Source organism: Bufo gargarizans, chromosome 2, assembly GCF_014858855.1.
Source record: "Bufo gargarizans isolate SCDJY-AF-19 chromosome 2, ASM1485885v1, whole genome shotgun sequence".
In the NCBI taxonomy this organism is placed as follows: domain Eukaryota; kingdom Metazoa; phylum Chordata; class Amphibia; order Anura; family Bufonidae; genus Bufo; species Bufo gargarizans.
Window position 1 is genome coordinate 561,752,376 of NC_058081.1, and position 14,561 is coordinate 561,766,936.

Here is a 14,561-nt window from a genome sequence, read left to right on the forward strand (position 1 = left end):
GTACGTCACATGATCTTTTACCATGGTGATTCACCATGGTAAAAGACCATGTGATGACCGGAGTTACGTCATAACCATGTTATAAGGAAAAATAATACAATCTACAGAACACTGATCCCAAACCCGAACTTCTGTGACGAAGTTCGGGTACCAAGCATGCACAATTTTTCTCACGCGAGTGCAAAACGCATGACAATATTTTGCACTCGCACAGAAAAATTGTGCATTTTCCCGCAACCCACCCGCCTCTTATCCGGGCCAAAAATAAGACGCCCGTGTGAAAGAGGCCTAAGGCTTCTTCCTGGCAGAGTGGCCTTTCAGCTGATGTTGATATAGTACTCATTTCACTGTGGATATTGACACAATCTTACCAGCTTCCACCATCATCTTTACAAGGTTTTTTGCTTTTGTTCTTGGGTTGTCGGAGCAAAGCACGTTCATCTCTGTGACACAGAACCCGTCTCCTTCCTGAGCGGTATGATGGCTGGACATTCCCATCTTGTTTGTTCTTGCGTATAATTGTTTGTACAGATGAACGAGGCACCTTCAGGTATCTTGAAATTGCATCCAAGGTTGAGCCAGACTTGTGCAAGTCCACAATTCTCTTCCTGATATCTTGGCTGATTTCTTTAGACTTTCCCATGATGCTACACAAAGAAGCAATATGTTTCGGGTGTGCATTTAAATACATTCACAGGTGTGTCTCTAATTAACTCAGATGTTGCCAAAAACAGGAGCTTCCGAACACATGACATCATCATATGGGCCGTGCGGAATTGTTAAAAGTCATAGTAATCTTAGTGTATGTGAACTTTCGACATTGCAGAAAGTAATAAAAATGCCTTAAAACATTCTCTCTCTCTCTCTCTCATTATTCTGGCATTTGGCAAATAATAATAATTATGGTAATCCTAATTTCCTAATTGACCAAAAACAGGAAAGGTTTATTCTGATATGTATTCTTTTATATAGTGTATGTAAACTTCTGGTTTCAACTGCATATGTGAATAGAAAGAAGGCCAAGGAGGGGCACTAGGTTAATTAGGTTCAGTTCACATCACCATTTAGCTTTCTGTTCTTCTGAACCATCAGAAGAACAGAAAAAAAAAAAAATCTGTTATTTTGAGCATCAGTTATGCACAGTTAGGCCCCTTTCACACGGGCGAGTTTTCCGTGCGGGTGCGATCCGTGCGGCGAACGTATGGCACCCGCAGTAAATCCTGACCCATTCATTTCTATGGGGCTGTGCACATGAGCGATGTTTTTAACGCATCACTTGTGCGTTCAGTGGAAATCGCAGCATGCTCTATATTGTCCGATTTTGACGTGACGCAGGCCCCATAGAGGTGAATGGGGTGTGTGAAAATCGGATGGCATCCGCAAGCAAGTACGGATGCCGTGCGATTTGCACGCATGGTTGCTAGGAGACCATCGGGATGGAGACCCGATCATTATTATTTTCCCTTATAACATGGTTATAAGGGAAAATAATAGCATTCTGAATACAGAATTAGGGTTGCCACCCGTACGGGATTGTCCCGGACAGTCCGGGTTTGTAATCCTGTGCCCGGGTACAAGCTTTTCTTAGACCCGGGCACAGGATTCATTCAAACTGCAGTGTGGACGTCCGACCGAGACTCCGATGATGCGATCACATAAGCTGTCACTGCAGCTGCCGGGTGATCAGCTGTCCCTCCCTCCTCTACAGTGATAGTGATGCCAGGCAGCGCAGCCTCAGAGTCAGAGCGCTGTGTTCACTCACTGTTCAGTCTCCGGTCTCCTCCCTCCTCCTCGCTCCTCCCCTGCCTCCCTCCTTCTCTCTGATAAGAAAGTAAGGTCCAGAGGAAATGACATCAGAGAGAGAGGCAGGGAGCTCCGTGGGAGAAATCATTCTTCTTCTCCAGTGCAGCTCCAGCAGCCTGCCCAAGTAGTGCCCTGCCTGCAGACTGGTTTTTTAACCTGTGTGTGACCAAGACAGTCCTGACACCTGTCCTAGATAGTCACATCTAAAAAGGTATATAAAACATTTGAAGTCTGTAAATGTAACAGTTTTTAAAGGGTTTCTACCACCAGAATTACTGTTATGTAGCTGATTAGCGATGCGCTAATGTCAGCACTACATAACAGTATGTTTCTAACAATAGTCCCTGCAGCCGATTTTATTAAAAATGCACTTTTATAATATGCTAATGGACTTCTAGGTGCTATGTGGGCGTAAAATCAGTACCTAGAGGCTCTGTCCACTCATGATTTATCCCGCCTAGGTCCCCTGTTCTGTCCGCCCCACTCCTCTTGATTGATGGCATGGTCCACCACATCGTTGACGAAATCCCGCGCCTGCACCATTCACTTCTGTCTTCGGCGCAGGCGCAGTGAGTGAATGATGCGATCCTGGTGCCCGATTCCTCACTGCGCCTGCGCCGACTACGTCACAGTGAGGAAGCCGGCATCAGGAGAGCGGCTTTCACTCATTGCGCCTGTGCCAAAGACAGAAGTGAACGGCGCAGGGATTTCGTCAATGATGAAGGGAACAGTGCCAACAATCAAGAGGAGCGGGGCGGACAGAACAGGGGACCTGGGTGGGATAAAGCGTGAGTGGATGGAGCCTCTAGGTGCTGATTTTACGCCCACATAGCACCTAGAGGCTCATTAGCATATAATAAAAGTGCTTTTTTTTTTACAAAAACGGCTGCAGGGACAAATGTTAGAAACATACTGTTATGTAGTGCTGACATTAGCGCATCGCTATATCAGTCAGCTACATAACGGTATTTCTGAATCTGTCAATCATCAGAAAAAACGTTATGTTATGTAGCTGACTGACATTAGCGATGGGCTGATGTCAGCAGTACATAACATTGTGTTTTATAACGCCCTGCCTGCCGCTGCCGCCGTTCTCTTAAAATAAAGACTTATAATATGCTAATGAGCCTCTTCATGGGCATAACGATCGCGGTGCGACAGCGACCAGGGGTGTAGGCGGGACATGGGCGTGGCTGGAGGCGGGACATGGGTGGGGCTTGGAATGGGGCCCTCCCTCCCTTCTGTTCGGGTTTGGCTTGAATAAAAGGTGGCAACCCTATACAGAATGCATAGTAAAACAGCGCTAGAGGGGTTAAAAAAAAATAAAGAAAATTTAACTCACCTTAGTCCACTTGCTCGCGAAGCCCGGCATCTCCTTGTGTCTCCGCTGCTGATGAACAGGACCTGGGGTGAGCTGCTCCATTAAATAGAGCTTAAGGACCTTCGATGACGTCACTCCGGTGACAATGTTTTGCACTCGCGCGGGAAAATCGCGCATTTTCCCGCAACGCACTTGGCTCTTATCCGGGCAAAAAAACTGACGCCCGTGTGAAAGAGGCCTTACTATCAGTTTGCACTAAAAATAACTGATCCTTCTTTTTTTTTAGCATAAGGATACTTTCACACTAGCGTTTTTGTTTTCCGGCATAGAGTTCCGTCCTAGGGGCTCAATATCGAAAAAAAACTGATCAGTTTTATCCTAATGCATTCTGAATGGAGAGAATTCCGTTCAGGATGCATCAGTTCAGTCCCTCTTACGTTTTTTCGCCAGAGAAAATACCGCAGCATGCTGCAGTTTTCTCTCCGGCCAAAAATCCTGAACACTTGCCGGAATGCCGGATCCAGCATTAATTTCCATTGAAAAACTGATCTGGTATTGTGGCCTGCGCATGCGCAGACCTTTAAAAATGAGAAAAAAATAAATACCGGATCCGTTTTTCCGGTATACAACAGGAAAGACGGATCCGGTATTGCAATGCATTCGTGAAACAGATCCGCATCCTGATCCATCTCACCAATGCTTGCGTCCGGATTACTGGATCCGGCAGGCAGTTCCGTTGCAAATGTGAAAGTACCCTAAGTTATGATCAGTTTGAGTTTGTGTCACGTCCGTAAGAGTTCAGTTATTTTTGATCAGCGAAAAACTACTGCATGCAGGACTTTTTCTTCTGTCAAAAATAGCTGATCACTGATGGAAGTGACACAAATTGCTCATAAGGGTACTTTCACACTAGCGTTCTTATTTTCCGGTATTCAGTTCTGTCTCAGGGTCTCAATACCTGAAAAAAACTGATCAGTTTTATGCTACTGCATTCTGAATGAAGAGCATTCGTTCAGGATGCATCAGTTTAGTCCCGCTTACGTTTTTTGGCCGGAGAAAATACCGCAGCATGCTGCAGTTTTCTCTCTGGCAAAAAATCCAGAACATTTGCCGGAATGCTGGATCTGCCATTATTTTCTATTGAAATGCATTAATGCCGGATCCAGCCCCAAATGTTCCAGAAAAAACTGATCCGGTTTTGCAGTCTGCACATGCGCAGACCTTTAAATATGTGAGAAACATAAACACCGGATCCGTTTTTCCGGATGACAACCGGAAAGACGGATCCGGTATTGCAATGCATTTGTGAGACGGGTCCGCATCCTGATCCATTCCACCAATGCTTGCGTCTGGATTACTGGATTACGATGGAACTGCCTGCCGGAATCCTCTGTTGCAAGTGTGAAAGTACCCTAACTGATGCTCAAAAAAACTGATCCATTTTATTCTCTTTATTTTTCTGTTCTTCTATTGGAGCAGAAGAACAGAAAGCTAAATGCTCATGTGGACTCAGCCTTATTCATTTTTGAGCTTTGGATATTTTTAATTTGGAATATTGTTTGTATGTTTGCATTTTTCTATCATGCCCTGGAGAGGATGTAAACCGTGGAAAGATAAAAAGCAAGTGACTTATATAATCAGAAAACTGAAAAGGAACTGAAAACAGGGAACGGGAAGTTTATTAATTGTGAAATCAAACAGTGTCAGCATAAATATTTCATGGGTATATGTAGTGAAGTAATATACAAGATAACACTCTTTAAAATAAAACAACCGTTTCCCACTAAATAGCCTGTGTAAAGGATTTACATGACTATATATAACTGGCAACACTGCATCTCATGACTTATGAAACTATGGCATCACTATCTTCAGTAAGTAACTTCTAGTTCTATAGTAGTTGTTTTTTCTACATAAATCTCAAAAACAAGCTTCTAAAATTTCTATGGGGCATCATTTACTAAATACTATATACCTTAAAGGTACAGCCACACGATCAGGTTTCTGCATACACATTTGGAATCCAAAACCAGGAGTAGGGTTGAGCGAACCCAAACTGTAAAGTTCGGGTTCGTACCGAACTTTAGGATTTTTGGAACCCGGATCCGAACCCGAACTTTTCAGTAAAATTTCGGGTTCGGGTTCGGTGTTCGTCGATTTAATGGCGCCTTTTGAAAGGTTGGGCAGCCAATCAACAAGCGTTTAACTTGTGTGTCCTTAGAAGCCACCACAGCCATGCCTACTAATGGCATGGCTGTGATTGGCCAGTGCATCATGTGACCCGGGCTTTATATAAGCTTGAGTCACGTAGCACCACACGTCACTCTGCTCTTACTAGTGCAGGGAGAGGATGCTGCTACTGTGAGGGAGACAATAGGAAAGAAATAATCTATCTGATATCACATCGCAACTTGTTATTAACTCTGCGATCTACTGCGATTTTGTTTTGTGGGTGCAGTGCAACATTTTTGTACCCTGCCCTGAGCCCAGTGACACAGAAAAGTAAGTTTTATCCGTCTGTTAGTTAGGTGGGTGTCGGTGGCCATTTTGTGCAAGTTCAGTGCACCAGCATATGTGCTAGGGATAATAATTTAACATTGTTCTTTTAGTTCAGTGGGCAACATATACCCATTTTTTAAGTGCACCTGCACTGCATATGTACCAGGGGAAGGGAAAATAATATAGGGAATCCGTCTGTGAGTTCAGGGACCCAGGGGGTCACATATTCCCTTTTCTTCCTTTAAAGTACCATCCAAGTAAATCCATCTGTTAGATTCTGTGGGGACAAATTATATATTTTTTTGCTAAAAGGTACATTTACACCCTGTAATGCATTAGTGATAGTGAAAGAAAATCAGTTAAATCCATCTGTTTAATTGTGGTTGAAAAAATCATAATTTCTTCCCCAAAAAAGTACCTTTGCGGCCTTTGCTGCATTTGTGACTGTCCAATACAAGCTTTACATACCGCTGTTATATTCTGGTTTTAAAAAAACACCCATTTTGTGCAAGATACTAAATTTGGGGCCTTTGCTGCATTTGTGACAGTCCAATACAAGCGTTAAAAACTGCTGTTATATTCTGGTTTAAAAAAAAACACCCATTTTGTGCAAGACCCTACATTTGCGGCCTTTGCTGCATTTGTGACTGTCCAATACAAGCTTTAAATACTGCAGTTATATTCAGTTTAAAAAAAAAAAAAAAAACACCCATTTTGTGCAAGACACTACATTTGGGGCCTTTGCTGCATTTGTGACAGTCCAATACAAGCATTAAATACTGCTGTTATATTCTGGTTAAAAAAAAAACACCCATTTTGTGCAAGACCCTACATTTGCGGCCTTTGCTGCATTTCTGACAGTCCAATACAACCAGTCAATACTGCTGTTACATTGTTGGTTGACAAATGAACATTTTTTGTGACCGTGAAGTAATTGCATAAAGTCCGCCTGTCACACTATTGTGTGACCTCAAGAAAATTTTTCTCTTTATGACACTGGCCCCGCCTTACTGTAAGTGAACTTAATTGTTGACTATTGGCGGTTACATTGTCGCCTGACATAAACCATCTGTTAGTTTGGTTGGTAAACGCTAAGAATGAGGAGAGCGTCAAATAAGGGACGTGGCCCCAGGCGTAGTCCTGCTGGTGGAGCAGTGACATCTACGGTACCCCGCCCCTTTAACAGTGACTTCTACAGCGGCCTGCCCCCTTAACAGTAACATCCACAGCGCCCTCCTCTTTATTAGTGACCACCACAGTACCAGTTTCGTTAACAGTGATTTCCACAATAACTCTCCCCCTTAACAGTGACCTCCACAGAGCTTCATTCCCTTAAAATGTGACCTCCACAACACCCTGCCCCCTTAACAGTGATCTCTACAGCACCGCACCCCTTAACACTGACCTCCATAGCGGAACATTCCCTTAATTGTGACCTTCACCATTCCCTGCCCCCTTAACAGAGACCACCCACAGCGCCCGCCCTTTTAACAGTGACCTCCACAGCATCTCACCCCTTTAACAGTGACCTCCACAACAGCCCACCCCTTTAACCGTAACCTCCAAAGCATCCCGCCCCCTTAACAGTGACCTCCACAGCAGCCCGCCCCTTTAACAGTGAACTCCATAGCGGTTGCCCCTCTATTAGTGACCTCCACAGTACCCCATATAACAGTGATTTCCACAACACCTTGTTACCTTAACAGTGGCTTCTACAGCAAAAACAGATTCTAACCCTATATGTTAACCCCCCAGTCATAGCTATCATCCAGCCATGTTTCAGTTATTGCCAGTATGTCATAGTTCTCCTCAGACTTCCAGTTCGCCAGTTTTATTAGTCAGGCTTCTGACATTAGTACACTATACATACAATTAAGAGGTTTTTGTATAATTTGTACCCTACACCTTTCCTTTCAAACTGTTCTGGTCCTCCTTCCACTCCTCCCACAGTATCATTACCTCACCCCAGGTCTCTATCTGCACTATCTTCCCCTCCTATAATGTAGTCACCCTCCCCCTACTCCCTATTTTTAAGACTCCTCCAAACTTCTAACCATCTTCTTCCCCAAAACAGCTGCACCTTCCCCATTGAGGTGCAGCCCATAGAGCCTGTAGCCGACAGAGAAGTCAGCCCAGTTCTCCAGGAAACCAAACCCCTCCTTCCTACACCAGTTCTTGAGCCACTTGGTAACCTCCCTAATCCCCTGCTGCATTTCTGGTGTGGCTCGTGGTACAGGTAGTATTTTGGAAAACACTACCTTTTGAGATCCTTATCTTTGGTTATATACAGTCAGGTCCATAAATATTGGGACAGCGACACAATTCTAACATTTTTGACTCTATACACCACCACAATGGATTTGAAATGAAACAAACAAGATGTGCTTTACCTGCAGATGGTCAGCTTTAATTTGAGGGTATACATCTAAATCAGTTGAATGGTGCAGGAATTACAACCTTTGCATATGTGCCTTCCAATTCTTAAGGGACCAAAAGTAATGGGACAAAATAATAATCATAAATCAAACATTCACTTTTTAATACTTGGTTGCAAATTATTTGCAGTCAATCACAGCCTGAAGTCTGGAATGCAAAGACATCACCAGACGCTGGGTTTCACCCCTGGTGATGCTATGCCAGGCCTCTACTGCAACTGTCTTCAGTTCCTGCTTGTTCTTGGGGCATTTTCCCTTCAGGTTTGTCTTCAGCAAGTGAAATGCATGCTCAATCGGATTCAGGTCCGGTGATTGGCTTAGCCATTACATAACATTCCACTTTTTTCCCTTAAACAACTCTTTGGTTGCTTTTGCAGTATGCTTTGGGTCATTGTCCATCTGCACTATGAAGTGCCGTCCAATGAGTTCTGAAGCATTTGACTGAATATGAGCGGATAATATTGCCCGAAACACTTCAGAATTCATCCTGCTGCTTTTGTCAGCAGTCACATCATCAATAAATACAAGAGAAGCAGTTCCATTGGCAGCCATACATGCCCACGCCATGCTTCACTGATGAGGTGGTATGCTTAGGATCATGAGCAGTTCCTTTCCTTCGCCATACTCTTCTCTTCCCATCACTCTGGTACAAGTTGATCTTGGTCTCATCTGTCCATAGGATGTTGTTCCAGAACTGTGAAGGCTTTTTTAGATGTCATTTTGCAAACTTTAATCTGGCCTTCCTGTTTTTGAGGCTCACCAATGGTTTTCATCTTGTGGTGAACCCTCTGTATTCACTCTGGTGAAGTCTTCACTTGATTGTTGACTTTGACACACATACACCTACCTCCTGGAGAGTGTTCTTGATCTGGCCAACTGTTGTGAGGGGGGTTTTCTTCACCAGGGAAAGAATTCTTTAGTCATCCACCACAGTTGTTTTCCGTGGTCTTCCGGGTCTTTTGGTGTTGCTGAGCTCATCGGTGCGTTCCTTCTTTTTAAGAATGTTCCAAACCGTTGTTTTGGCCAGGCCTAATGTTTTTTGCTATCTCTCTGATGGGTCTGTTGTGTTTTTTCAGCCTAATGATGGCTTGCTTCACTGATAGTGACAGCTCTTTGGATCTCATCTTGAGAGTTGACAGCAATAGGTTCCAAATGTAAATGGCAGACTTGAAATGAACTCTGGACCTTTTATCTGCTCATTGTAATTGGGATAATGAGGGAATAACACACACCTGGCCATGGAACAGCTGAGAAGTCAATTGTCCCATTACTTTTGGTCCCTTAACAAGTGGGAGGCACATATGCAAACTGTTGTAATTCCTGCACCGTTCACCTGATTTGGATGTAAATACCCTCAAATTAAAGCTGACAGTCTGCAGGTAAAGCACATTTACAAGTTTGTTTCATTTCAAATCCATTGTGGTGGTGTTTAGAGCCAAAAATGTTAGAATTGTGTCCATGTCCCAATATATATGGACCTGACTGTATACAGTGTGTGTGTATGTATATATATATATATATATATATATATATTATTATTATTTTTTTTTTATTTATTTAAAGGTGAAACTCGAAAAATGTGAATATTGTGCAAAGTTTATTTCAGTAATGCAACTTAAAAGGTGAAACTAACATATGTGCATTACATGCAAAGCGAGGTATTTCAAGCCTTTATTTGTTATAATTTGGATGATTATGGTTTACATGGCTTTGTTATAAATTGGATGATTATGGCTTACAGCTTATGAAACCCCAAAGTCACAATCTCAGGTCCCCTTTGCTCAGGGGATATAGATTAATTAGCTGACTAGAGTGTGACACTTTGAGCCTAGAATATTAAACCTTTTCACAAAATTCTAATTTTAAGCTGCATTAATGCAATTCCTTTTAATTTTCATTACTGAAATAAATGGCACAATATTCTACCATTTTCACCTGTATATATATATATATATATATATATATATATATTCACTGCTTAATTATATTGAACCATACAAAAAAAAAGGATTTCTGTGAAAATGGGGAAACAAAATGAAAGTATTTGCTTGCAGGTAGCTGCTTTTAAGGTGCACCTACACTTCTAATAGCAGGAACATCCACAGGTCTTGTCTCATCTTTCCCTGTCTGTCAGCTACCCTATTTCTCATGACTCTCTGAGATCATTTTCCTGGCAGACACTGTCACACACAACACCCTCTCTCAAAGCCCAGCACAGAATGGCGTGGGCACTAAAATGGCTCTATGCGCCATTTTAGTGTTTTCGCCTGAAATGAACCCGGAAAGATTCAGGTTCATCTGCCGTCCAAAAAATACAAAAGTTCGCCCATATATATATATATATATATTAGAGATGAGCGAATTATTATCCATATATTCTCCAATTGCCCTAAAGTTTAGTATACAACTCTCTCTGGTCTCCTAGGCCTTTTTTTCTGGAAATATTCTGGGACATGAGCGAGAGAGAGCCTAATATGCTACTCTGGGTTTCTGGGCAATATATATACTGTATGTGTTGTCTACAGAATACTCTTTTTCATTATGGAGAGCGCCTAATATGTGTAGTAGGTTTGTGGAGTACTGTAAGTGAGGCAGTGCTCCTCTGGGTTTCTGAGAAAGGTATTCAAATTAGCATTCCTTCAATAAGGAAAAACAGCAGATGCAAATTTTCATATATTTTCCCCAGAAACCCAGAGGAGCATTGACTGGCTTAAAACATGCATTCTCCTCAGCACTCTACATAAAGATAAATAGTACCCCAACCAAATCCTCTAAGGCAGCTATGCAAATTTTCTTTGCTCAGCTCTGTTAAAGGGTACTTACCTAGAAAGAGAGAGGTTTCTTTTCTTTTTGGCTTGCTTTTCTCTTTTCTAGAGAAGCATTATGTATTTTCTTATACAAGAATGACAATGAACAAAAAGTTTTATGATGCAAATACACTAACTGAACAATTTGAGGCTACCACCAGGGGAACATTTTATTATGAAAAAGCACTGATTTAACATCTTGACGATTCTACCACCAAGAACTTAGTGGATAAAAATCTGAGGAAATTGATCTATGAAGCACAAGCACATCAATAGATAAAAATTTGTATTATCAAAAAGCACTGATTGAACAGTTCAGTCACTGCTTTTTCATAATAAAATTTTCCCTGGTGATATCCTCAAACTGTTCAGTCACTGTTTTTTCATGACAATTTTTTATCAACAGCCATGCATGTATCCCCACATAAAGTGTGGAAAAGAGACATGACATGCAAACTGATCACCTTTCCAAAAAGAAAGGAAAGATGAGTGTTTCATATCAGGATCACAGATCTTTCTACAGTAGGTAAGTACCCTTTAATAGAGCTGAGCAAAGAAAATTTGCTAGGCTGCCTGAGAGGCCTTGGTTGGGGTACTATTTTGGATTACACATGAGGACATGAGGATTACACATGAGGACTATTGTAAGTCAGTCAATGCTCCTCTGCGTTTCTCTGAAAAGTATATGAAAATTAGCACATCTTACATCTGCTGGCTTAGCTGTATTTTTCCTCCTCACTCTCTCATCACATTTTGGGGGAATTAAAGTAAAATAATACAGTCTAAAAGGTTCTATGGTACCCGTGCTGCCGTAGTAAGTAGAGGGAGAATGCTGCACTAATTAAAACTCGAAAGAGTACCTCAAGAGAGGGTTAATTGCCTCACCCCTCAATTTAATTCAAGAAAGAAAAAGATAAACAACTAGACCCGCACTGATTGTTCAGTGCTGTATAATGATATAAAGATAATATGGATAACTCCCACGTAAATATGTGAACCCTTAAACTATATATTCAGCAGTAATACACTTATTAGAGATACTATCTATTAATTATCTTTATTTTTCATTTTTATAGTGTATTTTATCAATTGTTAAGGGCTATTGTCTTCCCTGCTGCTGCTTGATAGTAATGAAGGGGTTACACCAATTTAGGTCGGTGAGCCGAGAGAAGCACACTACTTGCCTGTTTTGTTGCGAGCAGTGTTTCTCTAAACAGGAGCGGTGGCTATAAGTTTAGCAGGTCTTCAGCCTCCACTGCCAGCACGCGTGGTCCCGGTCGGTGACACGTGCACGCGAGGTAAGCTGCGCTAGTAATCCAATGGAGTGAATTTGGGCTCCTCCGACGCATTTTGGAACAGGAAGGAACTCGGCAGTTCCGAAATGCATCGCAGGAGTTTTGGTCCAAGTAGGCATCCATACCTGGTGTGACATCACACAGAAGATTCACTCCATTGAATTGCTAGCACGGCTTCCGTCGCGAGCGCGTGTCTCCGGCCGGGACCGCGCACGCTGGCAGTGGAGGCAGAAGACCTGCTAAACTTATAGCTAAATAGCGCCACCGCTCCTGTTTAGAGAAACACTGCTCGCAACAAAACAGGCAAGTAGTGTGCTTCTCTCGGATCACTAACCTAAATTGGTGTAACCCCTTCATTACTATCAAGCAGCAGGGAAAAAAATAGACCTTAACAATTGATAAAATACACTATAAAAATTAAAAATAAAGCTAATTAATACATTGTATCTCTAATAGTGTATAACTGCTGAATATATAGTTTAAGGGTTCACATATGTTAGTGGGCGTTATCCATATTATCTTTATATCATTATACAGCACTGAACAATCAGCGCGGGTCTAGTTGTTTATCTTTTTCTTTCTTAAAGTAAAATAATGTCTGTCCTCAGAATTCAATACAAACACATGTATATATAACTATAAAAGAAGAATCCTTCATATATCATTCTCAACTACAAAACTTAAATAACATAAGTCTACTGAATGAGAACTATAAATGAAACGTTCTATTAAACTCTGGTTTCAATTGGTAAATTTCCTGTTGAACAGGGGGCCATGTAGTCGCTGCAACCAATGACTGTCCACAGTGGTGGTGTGTCCCGTATGCGTCAAGTCATTGGGTCACATGACATGTGGGGAACATGTCACAGCTGCAGACCATCATTGGCAGCAGAAGCCACTTGTTCTTCCCTCAACAAACAGGAAGTTTACCAGTGGGGACCAGAGCATGGCAGTGACCCTAAGTGCACAGCGAAGACAACACAAGAGTATAAACCTTGTGGCATCATACTCATGAAGACTGGAAGCTGTAACTGCTGTTGCTTCAACTTCAACTAAGTAGTAAGTGAAGGGTCTGAATTCTTATGTCAATCCAATATTTTAGTTTTTCCTTTTCAATAAATTAGCAAAGATTTCAAACATTCTGTTTTTACAGGATATTGAGTGCAGAATAATGGTGAAAAGTTGACTATTTTTAGCACAAAGCTGCAACATAACAAAATTTGAAAAACATCAAGTGCCCAAAATTTTTCTGAATACATTGCAAATATGTTTCCCTCCACAGGCCCGGTGACATAGAGGGATTTGACCAAAAGGGCCCCAAAGGTGGATAACCTCTTTAAGTCCTCACGGCGAACTATATCAAATACAGAGAGGTAACATGATACTGCCTGGCCAAATTGCAAGACCTGTAACAGACCCCCTTCCACGTGTAAGGTCTAATACTGGTGTCTTATTATGTGTTAGATGGGCTGCAACGTGTGCACCTCCTAAAGCTACATCCCTGATCATATACTCACAGACAATGAAGAAGATGTTGTAAGTGGCTGGGCCCATGTTGCTTCTACTGGTTTGTTTTGCAGCTAGAAAATTCGTTTGAAGAGAGAACTACTAAATCTTAAAGAATTGCATCAGCTCGGATTTTCTATTTTTCTCAAGAACTCCTCCTTGCCCATATTCGTCATATGCAACATTCAGAACTTCTGAGAGTGAAATGAAACTTACTGCAGGGTTCTTGTGAAGTATAGTAAAACTGTTAAAGATTCATTTTAGGGCTCTAACCTATTGTTTTAATCAAGAGTATAACAAGTGACCATAGGGCCCTAAAGCAAAACTCAGAATTGGACCCCATTCGCCATGACTCCCGTCTCTAGCACATTAGTTCACAACATGAATGCTTGATGATTGGCTTGGTTTCCATTCTAACCCCATGTCTTATTCCACTTTCTGTAGTCTCCTTGAGATCTGTATTCAGTTTTCCAGAATAAAATTTTGTTGTAAGACTCTTCAGAATAACGGGGAAACCTTATTGATTGATGCAGGAAGCATTGGGTCACGGGGAGAAAACATTACATATACCTTTGGCAACAAATGATTTACCATAGAAGGCAAATGCTTGGCTGTTGTGTATACCACATGGTAGATCACTGTGTACTGGAAATACTATACAAGGCACAGGGATGTGTAATGGAATAGGACTAAGGGCCTAACATAGCCCCTAAGTGGCCATGGGTAATGCATGTTAGCAAACTACGGTGTCGATAGTCTAAGTATAGCGGTCATGAACAAGTAAGTCCCGGAAAAGCATGTTAACGTCTCTCTTCTCTTTGATACAATTAAAGGGGATTTCTGGCATTTTCTTACTGGTCTATCCTTAGGATAGGTCATCAGTATCTGATCGGGG

The 14,561-nt window shown here is 41.9% G+C and overlaps 1 protein-coding gene across 2 annotated transcripts in view; it reads right to left on the bottom strand.

Moving 5' to 3' along the window:
- Positions 1-13,948, bottom strand: part of LOC122926705 (immunoglobulin superfamily member 1-like) — an 81,909-nt gene extending 67,961 nt beyond the window's left edge. Inside the window, exon 1 of one of the 2 annotated variants that reach the window (XM_044278174.1) lies at positions 13,678-13,948. In XM_044278174.1, the coding sequence (XP_044134109.1) occupies positions 13,678-13,714 (37 nt within the window). In that variant the 5' untranslated portion in view covers positions 13,715-13,948. The remainder of the gene's footprint in view (positions 1-13,677) is intronic. The other variant, XM_044278175.1, reaches the window with a different exon arrangement.
- Between the last annotated feature and the right edge of the window lie 613 nt (positions 13,949-14,561).